Genomic DNA, 21,436 nt, shown 5'->3' with positions numbered 1-21,436 from the left:
TTCCTCATTTTATCTATGCTGGCCTCCTTACTGTTCATTGAACACACCAGGGACATTCTCGCCTCAAGGCCATTGTACTTATTGTTTCATTTGCCTGTAACAGACATTTTTACACCAGATACCTGCATGGCTTTCTAGTTACTTCTTTTTGGTTTTAAATTCAAATGCCACCTTCTCAGTGAGTTCTTCCTTGATCATGCTGTTTAAAATAGCTGTCCTCCCAGTACTCTGACTTCCCTGCCTTGCTTTCCTTTGCTCTGTAAAACCTTTCAGCGTCTAAAATACTGCATTTCATTTCTTCTTATATGTTGTCTATCCTCCACCCTCTCCCCCTGTTAACTTCACAAGGGCAGGGATTTTTGTCTGTTCAGTGCTCAACTCCTAACCCTGGAACAGTAGTGTCTGGCACGTAGGAGATTCTCAATAAATCCTAGATGGATGGACGAACAGACAGGAAAAAGAATGGGAGGTCAGGTTTGAGGTTAGGGAAAAGAATAATTAGTTTGCTTTTCAATATAGTTGGTTTGTGAAAGTTCACTCCCTAGTGGAGATGTCAGAAAGGCAGGTAATAGCAACTTAACATGTGAAACCTGGGATTTTGTTTGAATCCGTTTTGGAAACACAGGAAACTAATATAATTGGAGGTGCATTGTTGATCATCCTAGGGGCTTCATATAGTACAGCCTCTTTATACTTCTGGCTTTACAGTGCAAATATTTTATTAATATTTGAATCATGTAACATGCATTTGTATTTTGCAGGGATATTTGATATATATGAATCTATAATGAATTACAATGTATTTTCTTTCTTTTAAGTTTTCTCAGTGTTAGAACTGTAACTTAAGTAAATTAGAAGACATTGTGTCAGCACGTGGGAATCATTCTGTGTAAACATCAAGGCCAACAAGGCTCTGGTCCCTGCCCCTGAGGCCATTGTCTATTTAGTCTGGCCTTGAGAAAGCACAAATATGGCTCTTCAAGGTCTGACCCAAAGTTATTCTTAATCTGATGGTATATATGTATATGTGTGTGTACATATATATATGAGATTCCCAGGCTTCATTATCTTAACTAAGAACAAGATATAAGAAATTTAAATGTTGCAGCTTTCAAAGCTAATCAGTGACACCAATAATTTAAAAAGCATATTTAGGATGTTCAATTTTCTCTACTTATAACTTTATATATGTATTATATATATAAAGTATATATACACATATACTATATATATGTGTGTGTGTGTATATGTATATGTGTGTGTACCCCTTGTGTTGCCCTATTATTTGCCCCTAACCCTTCTTGATCCTTGGCAACCTCTAATCCATTTCTATAATTTTGTCATTTCAAGAATGTTATATGCATGGAACAATACAGTATGCAGCTTTTTAGCATTGGCTTTTTTCACTCATAATTTTCTGGAGATTCATAGAGGTTGTTGTTCATAGAGGTTAATAGTTCATTCCTTTTTATCACTGAGTAAAACTCTGTGGTATAGATGTGCCACAGTTTGTTTACCCATTCATCAGTGGAAGTACATCTGAGTTGTTTTGTAGTTTCTGGCTACTACAAATAAAAGTTGCTAGAAACATTCGTGCACAAGTTTTTGTGTGAATGTAAGTTTTCACCTCTCTGGGATAAATGCTTAAAGGTATAGTTGCTGGATTATATGGTAGTTGCATGAATTTTTTAAGGAAACTGCCAAACTTGTCCAGAGTGGATAAAAGGATTCTGAAGTAAAACAAGTTTGACAGCACTGCTTTTTTTTTTTTTTTTTTTTTTTTTTGTGACAAGAGTCTCGCAGTCTTGCCCAGACTGGAGTGAACTGGCGCCATCTCAGCTTACTGCAGGCTCCGCCTCCAGGGCTCACACCATTCTTCTGCCTCAGCCTCCCGAGAAGCTGGGACTACAGGCACTCACCACCATGCCCGGCTAATTTTTTGTATTTTTAGTAGAGATGGGGTTTCACTGTGTTAGCCAGGATGGTCTCGATCTCCTGACCTTGTGATCCGCCCGCCTTGGCCTCCCAAAGTGCTGGGATTACAGGCGTGAGCCACCGCACCTGGCGACAGACAGCACTGCTTTATACAGAAGCAGCTATCAAAGCTGGTATGTGACATATACCATGAGAAAATTTTTCTTGTGTTGATACCAAGTAAGGAAACTTTTTTCCCTTACCCCTTTGAAGATTAAAGGGAGTATTACCTTATTCTTTGTGCATTTGTAAATTAACGGGCTGGGTTCATATGTTGATTCCTTTGAAGTGCCACAAATGCACAATATTTCCTCATATATGAATATAGTTATACATATCAGGACCCTTTTTGCATTTCAGGATCATGTATGAGCCTGAGAACAATCTTTTTTAAATGCCTAGCATGTCCTAAGAAGTGGGAATACAAAAGATTAAAAAGGCTATTTTTACCCTCAAAGAGGAGGGGAGGCAGATGAGCAAACATGCACTGTAGGAATTGCTGAAGGGAAAATATGTGTAAAGGGCAGCAGGAGCAGAAGGGAAGGAGGGGAGCGCTCAAGAGTAGGGGGAGGCAGAATTTGAGCTGAAGCTAAGAAATGAGAAGGATGGGCCAGGGGGACTTCAGAGGTAGGGTATTCTTAGACCCCTGGTACCGATGAGTTAAGGGAACCACAGATGCTTCCTGTCTAACCTTCGGTGGTAACTCTTAGCTCATCGTCTTTTTCCCTGGGCTGGATCTCTTAGGTTAGGGCCAGTGAAGACCTTTTAAATCTGAGTCAGGAGTAACATCGAGAGAAATGAACTGAATAATACATAGTTTTGGAGTATGCAAACCGATGGTGGAAAACCATAGTTCTTTCTGAGAGTCTGTGGATATTCTTATCCCTTAAACCAGGAAGATCAAGCATGTTAATCTTAACTGGAATTAGGTAGTAAACTCCCTTCCTATTGCACTGGCTATTTTTCAAGATATTATTTTAAATGTGTTGTAATAATCCCGCCCAAGCTAACAGCTTCCTTCTCTTTACTATTCCAGCAATACTGTTAAATAGATTATACAGTTAGAAAAGATGCACATTATGCTACATTTTATCTTTATATTTTAGGAAATGTTTGAGACTATTATTTAACTTGTACTTTAGTATTTCACACTGCTCACAGATATATAATATCTGAACTCAAACATATATGAACATGGGCATATCCTCCTGTATACATAGATGTAGTTTTGTTCACCTAAACTTGCTGAGAGAAAGCATTATTGTCACCCAGTTGGTCATTCAACATTTATTGAGCTCCTCCCCTGTGGGAGGCTCACTCTTAGAGCTGATAGTTCAGTGAGGGACCCCAGTGTGAGAGTAGTGCAAGGCAGTACAGCCAGCTTACACACAAAGCAGAAAGAGAAAGATCTGCCTGAGCTGGGAGAAGAGGGGTGGGACTGGGGCTTAGAGAAGTGAGGTCAGGATGCCTTTCTCCTTACAAAACTCATACTGTAAAGCTTTACTGGAATATCTTTCCTATTATGTTATTTTAAAGCCAGAAGGAATGGGTTTATCTTCCTTCTTTGTTACTAAGTAACTATATGCTATATGGCTTTGTGCAAATAATAAAATCTGTGTGAACATTTGATTCTCTATTTTTAATAATAGATAGCACTTACATTGCACCTATGATTTGCCAGATACAGCAATATATATGTGTATGTGTGTATATATATATATGTATATATATCTGAACTTAGATATTATATAGATATAGATATATGTACTGCCTTATATATATAAGTATATGTATATATAAGTATATATATGTATGTAAGTATATATATATAAGTGTATACATATACACTTATTCTTTATATTGACCCTTTGAGATAGACCGCTGTTACTAAATGGGAACATGTTCATTTTCTTCGTGAAAAGTTTTTTGATAAAATGAAAATAAAGAACTGAAGTTATTTAGAGATTTAGAAAGTAGCTAAAATATAATCGTCTTAAATACTTTCTTAGTCATCATGTGGGAGGCTAGAATTGTAGTATTTTTCTTGAGGAAGAGAAAAATTAGAATAAACACTGTCACAAAGAGGGGTAAAAAATAAGTGAATATTCTTGCTAATTGGTAATTCTTGCTATTGGGTAGGAAACAAGAATCTGCAGAAATTCCATATTAAAATACCTAGCTTGGACGTGTCTGTCTGGCTGAGATACAGGATGTTTCTCTCCTTAATCTCATGTACTTGCACTGACGTGTTAAAAGTTACGATGCTCAAAGGGAGAAGAACATGAATTATAAAATGCGAGAAATGTTTGCTTTCTTGATGTTGGTATTGATAGGAGTTTAGATTACAGGCTGCTAGTATTTTTTTTATTATTTATTATATATTTATTTATTTATTTATTTTATTTTTTTCCTTTTTGAGACAGAGTCTTGCTGTGTTGCCCAGGCTGCAGTGCAGTGGTGCGATCTTGGCTCACTGCAAGCTCCGCCTCTCAGGTTGATGCCATTCTCCCGCCTCAGCCTCCTGAGTAGCTGGGACTACAGGCGCCCGCCACCATGCCTGGCTGATTTAAAAATATAGTAGAGACGGGGTTTCACTGTGTTAGCCAGGATGGTCTCGATCTCCTGACCTCGTGATCCACCCGCCTCAGCCTCCCAAAGTGCTGGGATTACAGGTGTGAGCCACCGCGCCTCGCCCATTTTTTTTTGTTTTTCTTTTTCTGAGACCGAGTCTCGCCCTGTCACCCAGGCTGGAGTGCGGTGGCATGATCTCTGCTCACTGTAACCTCTGCCGCCTCCTAGGCTCAAGTGATTCTCCTGTCTCAGCCTCCTAAGTAGTTGGGACTACAGCCACCCACCACCATAGCCGGCTAATTTTTATATTTTTAGTAGCAATGGAGTTTCACCATGTTGGCCAGCCTGGTCTCAAACTCCTGACCTCAGTTGATCTACCTGCCTCGGCCTCCCAAAGTGCTGAGATTACAGGCGTGAGCCACCGTGCCCAGCCTTGCTAGTATTATTTTATTAGTTCTTAAAAACACAATTTAGCTGAGGCCAACTGTCCCGCCTGAATCCTATGCCACCACCTCCTAATTTATGACAGTTGTTAAATCTGTTAAAACATTAATGTTTTTCTTTTAAAATTTTTATTTATTTAGAGACAGGGTCTCGCTTTGTTGCCCAGGCTGGAGTGCAGTGGTGCAAGCTTGCCTCACTACAGCCTCAAAGTCCTGGGCTCAAGCAGTCCTCCTGCCTCAGCCTCCCAATTAACTGGGACTACAGCCGTGCACCATCACGCCTGGCTAATTTTCTTATTTTTTGTGGAGACAGGGTCTCACCATGTTGCCAGGCTGGCCTCAAACTCCTGGGCTCAAGGGATCGTCCCACCTCAGCCTCCTGAGTAGCTGGGACTGCAGGCACATGCCACCATGCCCAGCTATTTTTTTTTTTTTTTTTTCTGTAGAGACAGGGTCCTACCATATTGCCCAGGCTAGTCTCGAACTCCTGACTCAAGCAGTCCTCCCACCTCAGCCTCCCAAAGTGCTAGCATTACAGCAGTGAGCCTCTGCACCTGGCCTACTTTAATGTTGTTTTTCCAATAAATACTTTAAATAAATAAGCAAATACATATACGTGATTGGAGAATTTTGTTATTGAAATAGAAATGCTAGTAGCCTCAACATGGTATCCTACTCTTAAGGTTCTTGTGGCAGGCACGCTAGGTTCTAGAATTCCCCTCCCCTGAGTGTGTTTTCTTTGCTGCACAGTTTTACCTGCTTCGTATTCCCTGAATGTGCTGTGTACCCTCAAGCCCCTGCAACTTAGCTGATGCTTTTTTTCACCCAAGGTGCCCTTGTCCATTTTTTCTCTCTGGCTGATACTTCCTGTCACAACTCAGCAGTCCCATGTTTTTTTTCCCCCTTTTGAAAGTATTTCCGGCCACAAAGCCAGAGTTAGATGCCAGTTCTTTTCATGTCTCTCACATAACACCCTGTGCATAACTTTTCTTAGAGTACTTACTAAATTGAATTTTAATAATGGGTTTTAACTGTCCTCTCCCTACCTCTTCTGTCTCGATGTTCAACGTTTGGTACATTCTAGAGTCTCTTCTTATGTAAATATTTACAGAAGAAGAAATACAGAGCTGCTGCCTTTGGAGTTGAATATTTAATCCCTGATCCTTCAGCAGTAGAAAGATGGAAACCGTTAGATGAGGGGAGCATTCCTGGCTAGGCTCGCACTACCCTGGAGGAGGCTGCTGTAAGAGTTATATTGGAGGGCCGGGCATGGTGGCTTACACCTGTAATCCCAGCACTTTGGGAGGCCAAGGTGGGCGGATCACCTGAGGTGAGCAGTTTGAGACCCGCCTGGCCAATGTGGTGAAACCCCGTGTCTACTAAAAATGCAAAAATTAGCCAGGCGTGGTGGCAGGCATCTGTAATCCCAGCTGCTCGGGAGGCTGAGGCAGGAGAATCGCTTGAACCTGGGAGGCAGAGGTCGCAGTGAGCCAAGTACGCCACTGTACTTACTCCAGCCTGGGCAACAGATCGAACTTAAAAAAAGTTATATTGGAGAGGACACACACACACACACACACACACACACACGGCAACAGATCGAACTTAAAAAAAGTTATATTGGAGAGGACACACACACACACACACACACACTGCTGCTCTGAGTAAGCAAGCCCAAATCGAAGTATGGAATACTATGAGGTGAAATTGAAATGTATAACATATCTTATCTGTTTAATTGAATTTTGACAGGTTTTTTTCTTTTAGTGGAATAAAATAGTATTGTACTTTGCAGCGTTTGCGCTGTTATTTATATATGCTATGCAGATGCATCTTTCTATAATCTGTGTTACGTATGGAGAGAGTATTCAAATCATGCATATTTTGAAATTCATTTTTCCCATAGTGCTGAGCAAAGGTCATTTTTTATTATTATTATAAAGTTCCAGGATATGTGTGCAGAACGTGCAGGTTTGTTATATTAGGTATACATGTGCCATGGTGGTTTGCTGCACCCATCAACCCATCATCTACATTAGGTATTACTTCTAATGCTATCCCTCCCCTAGCCCCCCATCCCCTGACAGGCCCTGGTGTGTGATGTTCCCCTCCCTGTGTCCATTTCTTCTCCTTTTTCAACTCCCACTTATGAGTGAGAACATGTGGTGGTTGGTTTTCTGTTCTTGTGTTAGTTGATTCTGAATTATCCTTGAGGCTACATTTCGAAGACACAATCTTTGATATTGTACTGTAAATGCATAAAATCAATCAGAAGCAAAGAAGCATGTCTAAGATGACATGCAAATGTATCATATACCTCAAACAGCATTACTATTAGCACAATTAATTGGCTTTAAAACTACCATTGAACAGTGACATATTCGGGGATTTCAGTTAGTAAAACAAATTGATTGTTTCTTATGTCACACTATATAATATATGGTGTCTTTACCTGTCATCAAAAGTTTTTTTTTATCAAGAACTTGACAGTGGGAGCCAGGCACGGTGGCTCACACCTGTAATCCTAGCACTTTGGGAGGGCTGATTGCTTGAGTCCAGGAGTTCAAGACCACCCTGGGCTTTCCACCATGGAAACCCTGTCTCTACAAAAAAATACAAAAAAATTAGCAGGGCATGGTGGCGTGCACCTGTAGTCCCAGCTACTCGGGAGGCTGAGATTGGAGAGTCACTTCAGCCTGGGAGGCAGAGGTTGCAGTGAGCTGAGATTGCACCACTGCACTCCAGCCTGGGTGACAGAGCAAGACCCTGACTTAAAAAGCAAATAAATAAAAAAACAAATGAGACAATTAAAAATTATAATAAAAAAGAACTTGGCAGTGTAAGTCATTCTTAGCCAACTAGAAAATTAATTTCATTTTTTATGACTAATTTATTACCTGATTGAACCTTTAATTTTTTACTAAAAAAAGCTAACCAGTAATATTACATTGATACTTTTAACCTATCTTGATTGATATTAATTACCTTTTTTAATGTGTTTGTTTTGCTTTTCTAGAAAAACACACCTTGACTTTAGTCAGATACATCACTGTCTGTTAAAGGAAACCAAGCCTGAAGTGGAAGTCTAACACATGAGGATACAGAATTGATTCAAAATGGGAACAACAAGTGATGAGATGGTGTCTGTGGAACAGACCTCCTCCTCTTCTCTAAACCCCTTGTGTTTTGAATGTGGCCAACAGCACTGGACAAGAGAAAACCATTTGTACAATTACCAGAATGAAGTGGATGATGACCTAGTCTGCCATATTTGCCTTCAGCCTCTGCTGCAGCCACTAGACACACCCTGTGGACATACATTCTGCTACAAGTGCCTCAGAAACTTTTTACAAGAGAAAGATTTCTGTCCGTTGGACCGGAAAAGACTTCATTTTAAGTTGTGCAAGAAGTCTAGTATTCTAGTTCATAAACTCCTAGACAAATTGTTAGTTTTATGTCCATTTTCTTCAGTGTGCAAAGATGTAATGCAACGCTGTGATCTGGAGGCACATCTCAAAAACAGGTAAGCAAAAAATATAAAAGAAGTAACTCCTGATTTTGGAAAAAGGTGGTTCAAATGAACATAAAAACTTGATTAAAACAAAACAAACCAGAACACTAGTAAGTAAATGGGTAAATCAAGTACAGAAGAGATACAATAAATAAGTTGTATGGAACAGTATTTAACATTATTTATCAAAAACATGAATACAGAAACTACAGTGAGGAAGTTCTGTTTTATACCTGTTAATATTTCTGCTGCTGTAATATGAAACTGATATATTCAAATGGATGACAGGATATTATGATAGATTCTTTCTATAAGGCAGTTTGGCAGTTAGTTTTTAAAAACTATATGAATGTAAATCTCCTTTTATCTAGTTTATTATCCTAAGGAAATAATCTAAAAGGAGGAAAAATTGTATGTAAATATGTTCAGTGCAACATTGTGCATAGTTTGGTAAATTGGAATCAGTTATTTAAAAGTAGGGAAGGGTTAAAAAATGCTATGCACATAAACTCAGTGGGATATTATGCAGCCAATAAAAACGATAATTTTGTTGCAATATGGAAATAAATACATTATTTTATTTGCTAAGATCTTGTAAAGATTCTGGGTTCAGGGACTAGACTGAACAAGAATTATGAGTTGGAAAATAAATATTTAGTGGGAATTTCTGTTCTCATAAAAGCTTTTTAAAAGGTTAAGTAATTTATTTAGCTGATGAGTTTTATAATTCGATTTTGCTAAAAGACTTGATCTTTAACTTAGGAAGAGTTACAGTATACGTCATTTGTGTAGAATCACATAAAATGGCAGAAATAAATACTGGTTTCTAATTTCAAGTTAAGCCAGTTGTACAGTATAAATCTGCAGTAATCTCGATTGCTGTGAAAAACAATGTGTACTACATCATACTGGACTTAGATGTAAGAGTGTAAGTCTGATATAGAATGGCTTGCTATTATACTCACACATAAAATCATAGACTTGAAGGAGATTATCTAATCCCCCTCATTTTATGAATAAGGAGACTGAGTCACAAAAATTTAGTTAATGCTGTAGTTAGACTCAAGCTTTACTGTTCTTGTTTACTATTCTAATAAACCATGTTGACTCTATCATAGGTCAAGTCATGTTCTCTACTGCTATGTAGTAGTCAAAGTTTCATTCATGTGCACATGAAATACACATTCATTTTGTATCAATATATTGATATTTATTTCTAAACATCAGAGTTAAGACATGAGAAACAATGAAAAAACCAAAGATGTTATTAAAATATTGGAAACATTTAGATTTATAGAATGCTTAACTCTAAACTGTGTTGTCTAGAACTAAGAGGTAAGATAGAGTAGGATAGACAGACTTTTGAAAATGCGTGTAATAATGTAGCATTGCATTTTTTTATATCTTCTGTAACCAGCAAGCATAGAATCTGAACATGATGGCAGAGGCCTCCTGGAAACTGACACTGGTCTTTTGAATATACTGGTCTGAGTCAGGACTAGTTATGGCTGAAGAATATTTCAGGCTGCTTCTTTCAGTAGAACTGTTCTTTTCAGTGTATAGGCTTCTTTTCTAAACATTAGTTATGAGATGTTAGAGGAACTGAATGAAATGTCAGTTCAGTTATTTATGATTTTGAGAGCTGAAAGATAAGTTTCACAGATTTTCAGGAATATTCCTTTAATTAACATGCATTCAAGAATTTAATTTGCAGTTGAACTATTACTAGTGTTTGTTATCAAACCATTTATAATGAGAATGTAAAAAACCTTGGTAATTGCAAACTGCCTTTTCATTTACATGTTGGTAAAGGCTTATCCAGTTGAAGGTTTCATTTTCCAGCTGTGCTTATTAGTATTGAAGTAACCAATTTTATCATTTCTAAAGTATCTTAGGCCTGTAACATGAAAGATACAGTGAAAAGATGGATGATTGGAAAAGGTGGTGATTTGCCTGATACAGACAGCTAAGAGTGATTACTGAGTATATAAATGTAAAAAAATTATAAAATGTAATATGATTTTTATATGCCATTTGAACAGATAGTGATGAACAGCCTGACCTTTCTCTGTTCTCTTAAATAAGAACATTGAAATTCAGGTAGAAATGTATATTATACAACATTCAACCCTAAATAATATAGTTCATTTGTTTATTCAGCAAATATTGATTATCTGCTATGTGCCAGATACTTTTCTAGGTGTTAGGTAGTCTCTGCAAGTTAGAATCTAATGCCGGGTTGTAGATTCCTTTAGAAACAGAACCATGTCTTTATAGTCTTTCAGTTTATTTGCCCAAAGTTGACAGTCATCTCATGTTAGTCCAATTAAATTATTGATCTATGTTTCAGTTATTCATTGCTGAGAAACTAACCACCCCAGACATACTGACATAAAACAACAAGCATTTGTTGATTCTGTGAGTCAGGATGCAGACAGGATGAAACAGGGATGGCTTGTCTCTGCTATCTTTATGTGTGCCACAGCTGGGAAGGAGATGAAAGCCAGGGACTGCAACAGTTGTAACTGGAGAGTCTACTTCCAAGATGGTTTCTTCATTCACATTTCTGGCACCTTGATGGGAATGACTAGGTGCGTGGGACTTGTCAGCTGGAGAGGCTACAGGTAGCCTTCCCAGCATGACAGCCTCAGGGTATTTAAAGTTCTTATGTAAGTGGTTCAGTGTCTAGTAGGCTGCATGGCCTCGTATGATCTAGCCTTGAAGTTGCCTGGCATCCCTTCTCTGTTGGAAGCAGTCATAAACCCACCCATATCCAAGGAAAAGGGGACATAGGTTTCACCTTGTGATGGGAAGTCAAAAAAACTTGCAGCCATGTTCTAAAACCAACATAAACTAGCAAGAAGAATGATGTTATGAGGCGCAGAATATGATTACTACAACTGTTCGCGGCTTCTCGGTATACAAATCTCACTTGTTTGTTAGAAATTGGTAAGTCTGTAAGTTTCATTGAAATTCATAGGATTTTAGCATCAGCAACAATGAGTCATTGTATAAAAGTTGCATGGCTGTCATGTGCCTTTGCTCTTGAGCTTTTAGGGTTTACAGGAATCTCTTAATTATTGGTAGAAATAGAGCATTAGCAGTAGTTTGCATAAATTTGATAATTTCACATTTAAGATCACCTTCCTATTTGAATGAAATTCTGCCCTTAACAAATGTGTTTTGATTTGAGAAGAGCAAACATTTTTCTCCTACAGATAAAATATTTATGAAAGATGAACATGTTTAAATAAAATTACTATTTTTAACTGATTATGTATTAGTGAAATGAAGAATTTTAAGAGACATGGACAGTCTCTATCTTTGAACAGAGAAATAAAGCCTTTGAAAAATATTCTACACGTTGTACTAAATATGTAACATTTTAATTGTTTCTTTGAAATTCTGCCAAGCAACATCAGCTATATAGCATTCCTCCTACCCTCTACCACTCATCTCCAACCCACCCTTAACGATTTAACATTTAAGCCTTTGGTAATTGTAAGTGCTAGTTGTTGTTGTTTTTAAATTGTGTGTTTGTGCCCTAGTTTATGGCAAGGTTCAGAATTACTTTTCCTCTTAAAAATTACAGTTTAATGCCATTATAAAAAGTTTACAATAGAAAACCTTTAAAGAAGCCTCTTTCCTTGCTGAGAACTTTTCTTGTTCATGAGATGGTTATGAAACCTTAAGTTCAAGTTTGTTCAGCCTGTGCCACATGCAGCCCAGGAAGGCTTTTGGGATTATTTTTTTTTTAAGCTTATCAGCTATCATTGATGTTAGTGTATTTTATGTGTGGACCAAGACAATTATTCTTCTTCCCGTGTGGCCCAGGGAAGCCAAAAGATTGGACAACCCTGCTTTAGATGATGGTCCAGGAAAAACTAAATAGAAAAAAAAGGGATCAGGATAGGCTGAGGCATGATTGCACTTTTAAATTCACACTTTAACTTGGAGGGAAGTTTGTGTTTAGCACATTATTATCAGTATTGTTTTTTCATGTATGGTGTGAAAAAGCAGATATATGTATTTGCAAATCATGTGTATTCTAGTATCCAGAATATATAAAGAACTCTTAGAAATGAAAAGATAAATCCAATTTTAAATGGGCAAAGGATTTGAATAGATATTTCTCCAAAGATACTCAAGTGGCGAGTAAGCACATGACATGCTCAACATCATTTAGTTCATTTTTATATTGGATTATTTGTCTTTTTGCTAAGTTGTAAGAATTTTCTATGTGTTCTGGATACTAGACCCTTATCAGATATATGATTTGCATATATTTTCTCCCATTCTGTCAGTTGTCTTTTCACTTTCCTACATCCTTTAAAGAACAAATAACTAATTTTTATGAAGTTCATTGTTGTTTGCTTATGCTTTTGGTGTCATATCTAAGAAAACATTGCCCAATTCAGGGTCACAAAAATTTACATGTATGCTTAAGAGTTTTCTAGTTTTCTCTCTTATAATTCAGTTTTTGATCCATTTGGAATTAATTGCAATGGGAAATTAAATGTGTATTGTTCAATCCTTTAAATGTTATTGAGGCCTTTCTTTTCTTTTCTTTTTTGGAGATAGCATCTTGCTCTGTCACCCAGGCTAGAGTGAAGCAGTGCAATCTTGGCTCACTGCAGCCTCCACCTGCTGGGTTCAAGTGACTCTTGTGCCTCAGCATCCGAGTAGCTGGGACTACAGGCGCACTCCACCATGCCCAACTAATTTTTTTTTTTTGTACTTTTAGTAGAGACGGGGTCTTGCCATATTGCACCAGGCTTGTCTCAAACTCCTGAGCTCAGGTGATCCTCCACCTAGGTCTCCCGAAGAGCTAGGATTACAGGCGTGAGCCACCATGCCCAGCCTTGAGGCCTTTTTTAAAATGGCCTAGCACATGGCCTGTCTTGGAAAATGTCCTGTGTGTACTTGGGAATAATGTGTATTCTGCTGTTAATGGGTGGAGTGCTCCATATGTCTATTGGGTCTAATTGGTCTATAGTGTTAAAGGGTCTATTTTCTGGTTCCATGTCTAGTTGTTCTGCTAGTATTGAAAGTCGAGTATCAAAAGCTTTATTGTTGATTTGTCTATTTCTCTCTTTGTCATTTTTTACTTACGTATTTTGGGGCCATTGTTTGGTACAATTTCTGTTTATAATTGTCATATCTTGTTATGTTTTTCTGTCTTTTGCTTTATTTATGTCTTTGAATCTGAAGTGTGTCTGTTGTAGACAGTTGGATTATGTTTCTTGTAGCCCATTCTGCCAGTCACTGACTTTTTATTGGGATGTTTCATTCATGTAATTTAATGTAATTACTGATAAGGTAGGCTTTACATTTGCCATTTTGCTGTTTGTTTCTGTATGTCTTATTTCTTTTTTCCTCCATTTCTTCCATTTGTGTTAAATATTTTTAATATTCTATTTTAATTCCCCTGTCATTTCTCTTAATTAAAATTATTTTCTTAGTGGTTACCCTGGGGCTTACAATTAACATCCTAGTTTATAGCAGTCTATTTTAAATGAATACCAGCTTCATTTTCACTAATGAATTAGTCAGGGATCTGTAAGGAAATAGAACCAATATATGAGGAGTTGGCTGACATGATTAAGGAGTCTGAAAAATTACACATTCTGCTCTCTGCACGCTGGCAACCCAGGGAAGTCAGTAGCATAATTCAGACCTTCTCAGTCAGAAGGTCTGAGAACCAGGAGAGCCAGTGATCCCAGTCTGAGGGCAGGAGATGAGATGTCACAACTCAAGCAGTAAGGCAGGAAAATAAGGAATGAATTTCTTCTTCCTCCACCTTCTGTTTTCTTCAGGCACTCAAAGGATTGAATGATGCAACCACATTGGGGAGGGCAATCTACTTTATACTTTATGGAGTCCACTGATTCACATGCTAGAAACAACCTCACAGACACACCCAGAAACAATGTTTAATCTGGATACCCCATGGCCCACTCAGTTGACACATAAAATTAACCATCACAGGTAGTATACAAAAACTTTCATTCTCTCTTCCCTCCTGTGTGCTATTATTATTATACAAGTTGTATCTTCACACATTATATGCCCATCAACACAGAATTATTGCTTTATATGTTTTTCTTTTAAATCAGATAGGAGTAAAAGAATTACAAACCAAATAAAATAATTCAGTACTGTACTGATGCTCTTCATTTTTCACATGAACTTGAGTTACTGTTTAGTGTCCTTTCACATCAGCCTGATGGACTTCTTTTAGTGTTTCTTGCAGGTTAAGCATGCTACCAACAAACATTTTGTTTTTACCTAGGAATGTCTCAATTTCTCTTTTATTTTTGAAGTTGGCTGGATATAGACTTCCTGGTTGAGAGTTTTCTCCCCTTCTCTGTCTCCCCTTCCCTCAGAACTTCGAGTATGTCATCCCACTGCCTTCTAGTCTCCATGGTTTCTGAAGAGAAATCAGCAGATACTATTGAGGATCCTTTCCTTGTGATGAGCTGTTCCTCTCTAACTGTTTTCAAGATTCCTTATCTTTGGCTTTCACCAGTTTTATTGTGAGGTGTCTTAAGTGTGTATATCTTGTAGTTTTCCTACTTGGAGTTTATTAAGCTTCTTGGTTGTGTAGATAAATGTTTTTCATCAAATTTGGGAAGATTTTTGGCCGTTATTTCTTCAAATATTCTTTCTACTCCTTTCACTCTGTCTCCTTTTGGAACTCTCATTATGTATATGTTTATTCTCTTAATGGTGTCCCACAAGACCATGAGGCTCTGTTCTTTTTTTTTTTTCTTTCCTGTTCCTCAGACTGGATGATCTCAATAAACCTATCTGCAAGTTTGCCAGTTCTTTCTTCTGATTCAATTCTGCTGTTGAACTTCTAGTGAATTCTTTTTCTGTTTTGTTTTTTTGGAGACAGAGTTTTGCTCTTGTTCCCCAGGCTGGAGTGCAATGGCGCAATTTTAGCTCACTGCCACTTCTGCCTCCCAAGTAGCTGAGATTACAGGCATGCGCCACCAAACCTGGCTAATTTTGTATTTTTAGTAGAGACGGGGTTTCACCATATTGGTCAGGCTGGTCTTGAACTCCTGACCCCAAGTGATCCACCCGCCTTGGCGTCCCAAAGTGCTGGGATTAAAGCACCCGGCCATGCATTCTTTTTCATTAAACTTTTTAACCCCAGAATTTCTATTTGGTTCTTTATTATGACTTAATGTTTCTTTATTGATATTTTCTTTTTGATAAGATATCATTCTCATATTTTTCTTTAGTTCTTTAGGTAGGTTTCCTTTACTTCTTTGAACATATCTAAAATAGCTGATGTAAGTTATTGTCTGATAAAGCTAATGCCTGGGCTTCCTTAGGGACAGTTTCTGTTGGCTGCTTTTTTTTTTTTTTTTTTTTTCCTGTGAATGGGCTGTACTTGTTTCTTTGCATGTTTCTTAATTTTGTATTGAACAGTGGACATTTTAAATAATATAGTGCGGCAACTCAGAAAACTAGATTCTTCTCCTTCCTGAGGACTTGTTATTGTTGTTGTTTGTTGTTTGTTTGCTATGTGACTCTTATGAACTAATTCTGTAAAGTCTCTGCTCATTTTGTGTACTGGACAGCTAATGATTGGACAGAGAATTCTTTAAATGCCTGAGATTAAAAAAATCTCCCCATCTTCCATGGGGGTTCTGTGTGCATGGTGGGGCATGCCACACCCTCAACACTCACGCCACTGACAGCTCCACCTTAGCCTACACACACAGCCCTGAACATAGCTGAACCTCTGTGGACGTGTCATTCCCTGGCTCTTCCTTGTAAACATTCTGGTTAGCCTTGTATTTGTCTTCAGGCAGCCACAATCTTCAGCAATGACCTCTGATTTTTTCTTTTTTTTTTTAACCAATGCTTAACAAATGCCCCCAATGAAAAGGAAGTTTGCCCTGGGTGAGCTCTGAGTCAAGCCAAGTAAAGACAGGCACACAGTCATACAGGAAACAAGTATAGGGGAAAAAAAGGAAGAAAAAAGACAAGCACACAGGAGGGGAACCATAGACAGGTCAGTTAATAACAGATCTCTGGGAATGGGGCTTTGAAGGTTCTCCAGTCTGCTCTTCCAGTGTCTGCCAGCCTCCTGATTTCCACTGTGATGTGGGCTGTTGCTTTTCCAATATTCTGGGGAGGTGAGGATGGAAATAGGGTAAACTCAAATGCCACAGAGCTCTCTCTTCTTACTGAGAGTCAGCCATTTTTCTTGAACAAATGTTCTCCCTACTGCTATAATTCTTTGGCTGATTTCCACACTTCAGAAATGGCTGGTTCTGAAAATTTCTTCCAGTGTTCTTACTGCTTTTATGGAGGAGAGACTTTTCAGATATTCTTAATTCACCATTTTCACTGACATGACTTGAATTAATTTTTGTTTATTCCCTAGCTATTTTTATCATTTTTCTTGATTCTAAGGTGTTCACATTCTTTCAGTGTCATTAAATACCTGGCATTGTGCAGTGGTTAGTATGCATTGTTTTATTTTGTTTCTACTGCACTACCACCACCCCCACTATTAATACTAATATTACTGACAATAATATAGTGTGTTGTTGCACCATGTGTTTCCTAGTGTGAACTAGCTCATATGCAGTTGTTATCAGGGAATGATGTCACTGTAGCATAAATCAAATTAGTCCATATATAATTTTTCCCTTAGGAGGAGAGCCAGAATAGTGGAAATAGAAGAACAACCTTCAGCAGGAAAGGAAAAATCCCTATTTCGGTCTTGGCTGCTGCAAGAGCATTTTGGTTTTATTTAAGAAAATTAAAAAACACACCTACACGTACAGATCCCTCCCTCAGGAGGTGCAGCCCTCAGCCCATGGCAGATTGCACTGCCTCAGCAGCCCACCATGTCAGAGCTCTACTGTATGGTCTCAGCATGTGCCTACCTCAATCTAATTAGATGTCACATGCTGTTCTATTCTATTGTTTTTATTTAATTTTGATATCCTCTGTACTAGTCTCCTGCTACACTGAGTCACCTGCCTGAATAAACCAAGTCACCTCCCCCAGTGCAATTTCAGTTTGTGTTCTTAAATGTTCCATTTCCAAAGATGGATAGGTTTTTATTTTTGTGATTTCTGTTTTTTAATGATCGCTAATACCCTTCTAGCCCCAACGTTCTGTGATTGTGTTTCTAGGTACAAGTTTTTAGAAGAAATTCAATTTATATTTTCTCAAGGCCTAGAAAAAGAATACCATAGGAATGAATTTAGTATGATACACTGGAAAGAACAGAAGCTAGAAGCCTTTGAAATCAGATCTGAGTTTGTTTGGATTATGGCTCTGCAGTTTAATAGCTGTGTGATGTTGGCTTAGTTGGTTAAGTCTCAAGTTTCCCATTTTTAAATGGGGATAACAGAGTAATTGTGAGGATTTAATGAAATAATGTATATAAAGGTTGTTACGTAAGTAATTGGCACAAATCAGGCACTCCACAAATGTTGAGTTTTTCCTTTCTCTTTCAGTTCCAAGTATTTGCAGCTTGAGGGATGATGGCTCTGAGCTGTCTGTATTCATGAGCTTTTATCTGCCCAAGTCTGCTCTGATCTACTCATTCCCTAATAGTTTTTTTAAAATATAGTTTTATTGAGATTCACATATCATCAAATTCACCTACTTTATAAATTCATTATGAATTGCCCACTTTAAATAAATTCACTTTATTTAAAGTGTGCAATTCAGTGCTATTTAGTGTATTCACGGAATTACGTGACCATCATCACAATCCAATTTTTAGAACATTTTCAGCATACCTAAAAGAAACCCAATACCCATTAGCAGCCATTTCCCATTCCCCGATACATGGTTTTGAGTGTCTACCCCAACTCTTTTTTTCCTTTAAGCCCTGTTGCAGTTTTTCTAGAATGCATATATTATGTTAAAAGAAATGTTTGTAGTACAATCTGGGCTTTTGCCCTCATCAGTGAAAGTGTTCTTTCTGAGGTTACCTTCTAATTGCCAAGTCTACCAACACTTTTTGGTCCTTATTTTATTTGCCCTTTCTGTGGCCATTTGCACTATTGGTCACTTTTTGTTGTTGTTGACTGCTTGTCTCCCTAGTTAAGTTTGCACTCTTTGTCTCATAATCTGCTTCTGTCTAGTTGTTCAGTTTCATCTACTCAGGCTGGTCCATCTCATTTAAATATGGGTTTTCCCAAAGGTTCAATCTATGGCCTTCCTCTTCTAATGCTGAGTGAAATAGTTTTTCTGTATTTTTATATGATGTCGTTTTTAATATTTTTCTTTAGTTCCTGTTAGCAGTGTGCTGTCTCACTGGGACTGTAAGTATATGTGTTACTTTACCTCTCTAACAACTTTAGCTTTTCCTTTTAAAAGTTATTTTTGTGTGTTTAATAACTATAAGATAGGCCTTACATATTTTGTTTGTGAAGGTGTAGAGTTGTTAGCTAGACTGATTCCCAGATGTACATAATCTGTCTGTATTTCTTCTTCAGTTCCAGTTCCTGGTTCATTTTTTCCATTGAACACTAGCTATTCTTGTGTAGATATTTGTGTATGATGTGATTTTGTAAATTAAATCTTTACCTGTCTTTTCAGTCATATTATTTTTATGGTCTAGCCTCAACTTTTTTTTGAATAAAATATTTTAAAAATATATTTTGAATTAAACCTGCTTACTTGACAAAAGTAATTTTTTTCATGATCTAATTTTCAAAAATACTTGTCAGGCCCTTGTGAGAGCATTCCCTGGAGTGCTGTACAACAATACAGAGGAGAAAACCATTTGTCCCCCTTCTTAACAAGGTGTAGAGCAAACAAGAAATGAGAGAAAGGTGAATAAAGATATTTCATAGTGAATCCCTTTCAAGAACTTGAAATCCAGGATTTAAAAGAAATCTTTAGTTCAGGAGGGAAAATATTACTTTTATAGTTAAGCGGTAGCTTTTAGTTTTAATTGTATTTAATTCTGTGTTGTGTTAGAAATTTTGGAGTTTTAAAAATATTGTTGAGTGAAGGTCTGCAACCCTAGGCATAAGGTCTGTGATCACCCATCCTACCAAGCGTTACTGTAGCTAATTACAACCAAAGCATGTGGTATCCGTAGAGTCGTGGTAGGCCTCAGGTATATGTGTCCAACTTTCCTTCACTAATCTTCTTGTCCTCCTCCCATCCTTCAAACTAGGTGTTATTAGTCACTGTCCAATCAAGGTGTCCAATGGAAAGGCACTGGCCCCTTGACATCATTTTTAATATTTGTTATATAGAGCCTTTATTTAAATGTTTCCTTGATTATAAGTTTAAAAACAAGCATCCATCGGCTCCTTTTATTTGCTTAAATAAGTAAAAACAAACAGGTTAACAGTTGTGATTTCTGGGTGTTTATGTAAGTTTCCAAGTACTTGGAATATATTCTTCAGTTTACATAGCATATCAATAATTCTATTGAAATTCTAATTTCACAAACTAGGAGGCATATTTTTCTTTCCATGTCTATCATAAAATAAATTATATGGGTCTTTCCTTTGCCTTGCAGTAAGTTGTAAAGCTTCAGATGTCTCACTACCCACTAATTAATGAGCGTGTCTTGTGTCTGTGAAGAGTGTAGAAGCATGGTGGCACAATCAAGGTCTAAGTCAGGACGCAACCACTTGTGGGAGAAGACTGCTGATTTCACTGCTGTGGTTAAGCCATTTAACCTGTAAATGGGTTATGTGATCAGAATTTCAGAATAATTCTTGCAGTACAGAGATGACTATGAGGGTGTTTTCTGGTGACAAGTATATACCTGCATACAATTTTTTACTGATGTATTCTTTGGATACATACCAAACCATTATTCATGCTAATCCTTCTGTTCTTGATTGTCTGCTCTATGGAGCAGTAAGAACTTAGTGTGAGTGGAGATTAGGATCAGAACTATGTGCTGTCTATAGGTACTTCTAGCTTCTGGTTCTGTTTGTGTAGAAGCTATTAGTCCCCCTCCCTATTTTATTTGTTTGTTTGTTTTCAAAATCATCTGGAAACCATCTGATATTCTTTTTCTAGATGTCCTGGAGCTTCTCATCGGAGAGTTGCCCTGGAGAGAAGGAAAACTAGTAGAACTCAAGCAGAGATTGAGAATGAAAATGGGCCCACTCTACTAGATCCTGCAGGTACCTTATCTCCAGAAGCAGACTGTTTGGGGACAGGCGCAGTGCCTGTGGAGCGGCACTTGACATCAGCGTCTCTTCCCACATGGAGTGAGGAGCCTGGCCTTGACAACCCTGCCTTTGAGGAGAGCGCTGGAGCTGACAGTATGTGTGGTGCAACTCCTTGTGTATTTCATCTCTATTTCCTTTCTTCCCACTACTTGCCCAAGATGTACTTTTTTCATCTTTAAAGAAAAATTTAAAAAATAAAAATAAAAAAACAAATAAAAGAAAAGAAACTTCATTGAGATATAATTTATATACATCATTCACCCTTTTCATTGTACAATTCTAACAGTTTGCATTTTAGAAACAAATCACAAATCTTACCCCCGAGGCAGATGGTCCTAACCCATCCCTTTTCTGTTGCAGTCTGTGCACTCACTAGTCATTCGCGTGGTTATTACTGTCTGTGTTCAGAAACTTGTTTGCTTCTTGTCATAAGAAGTCAACATCAAGAACAACACAATTAAATGCTATTCTGTGTCAGGCACTGTGCTAAACATTTTATATGTATTAGCTATTTAGATGCTTGTAACATTTTAAGTTTGGGTTTTTTTTAAAAAAAAAAAAACAAGAAAACTGAAGCTTGAGAGATTAATTGGTCAAGTTTATACAACCAGTAAATGACTGGGTTTGTATTTGACTCCAAGACCATGCATCTCACCATTATACACCTCTGGTACCAGCCACTGCTCTGTTACCCACTAGGAAGTTAACAGAAGGCCCGTAGTCATGGATCTTGGGCATATCATGGTAGT

At 37.7% G+C, this 21,436-nt stretch overlaps 1 protein-coding gene across 6 annotated transcripts in view; it reads left to right on the top strand.

The window, feature by feature from the left end:
• LNX2 (ligand of numb-protein X 2) overlaps nucleotides 1-21,436 on the top strand; it is a 73,511-nt gene that overhangs the window by 29,424 nt on the left and 22,651 nt on the right. For 3 of the 6 annotated variants that reach the window (XM_055359725.2, XM_019039820.4, XM_019039819.4), the window contains 2 exons: nucleotides 8,005-8,511; nucleotides 20,533-20,780. In XM_055359725.2, coding sequence (XP_055215700.1) covers nucleotides 8,105-8,511; nucleotides 20,533-20,780 — 655 coding nt within the window. In that variant the 5' untranslated portion in view covers nucleotides 8,005-8,104. Of the gene's footprint in view, nucleotides 1-8,004; nucleotides 8,512-18,788; nucleotides 18,807-20,532; nucleotides 20,781-21,436 lie in introns of those variants that run through there. The other 3 variants (XM_063697224.1, XM_063697225.1, XM_063697226.1) reach the window with 2 other exon arrangements.

This window comes from Gorilla gorilla, chromosome 14 (genome assembly GCF_029281585.2).
Source record: "Gorilla gorilla gorilla isolate KB3781 chromosome 14, NHGRI_mGorGor1-v2.1_pri, whole genome shotgun sequence".
In the NCBI taxonomy this organism is placed as follows: Eukaryota; Metazoa; Chordata; class Mammalia; order Primates; family Hominidae; genus Gorilla; species Gorilla gorilla.
The sequence above is the reverse complement of the archived record's forward strand: the minus strand, read 5'-3'. Positions and strand labels throughout refer to the sequence as shown.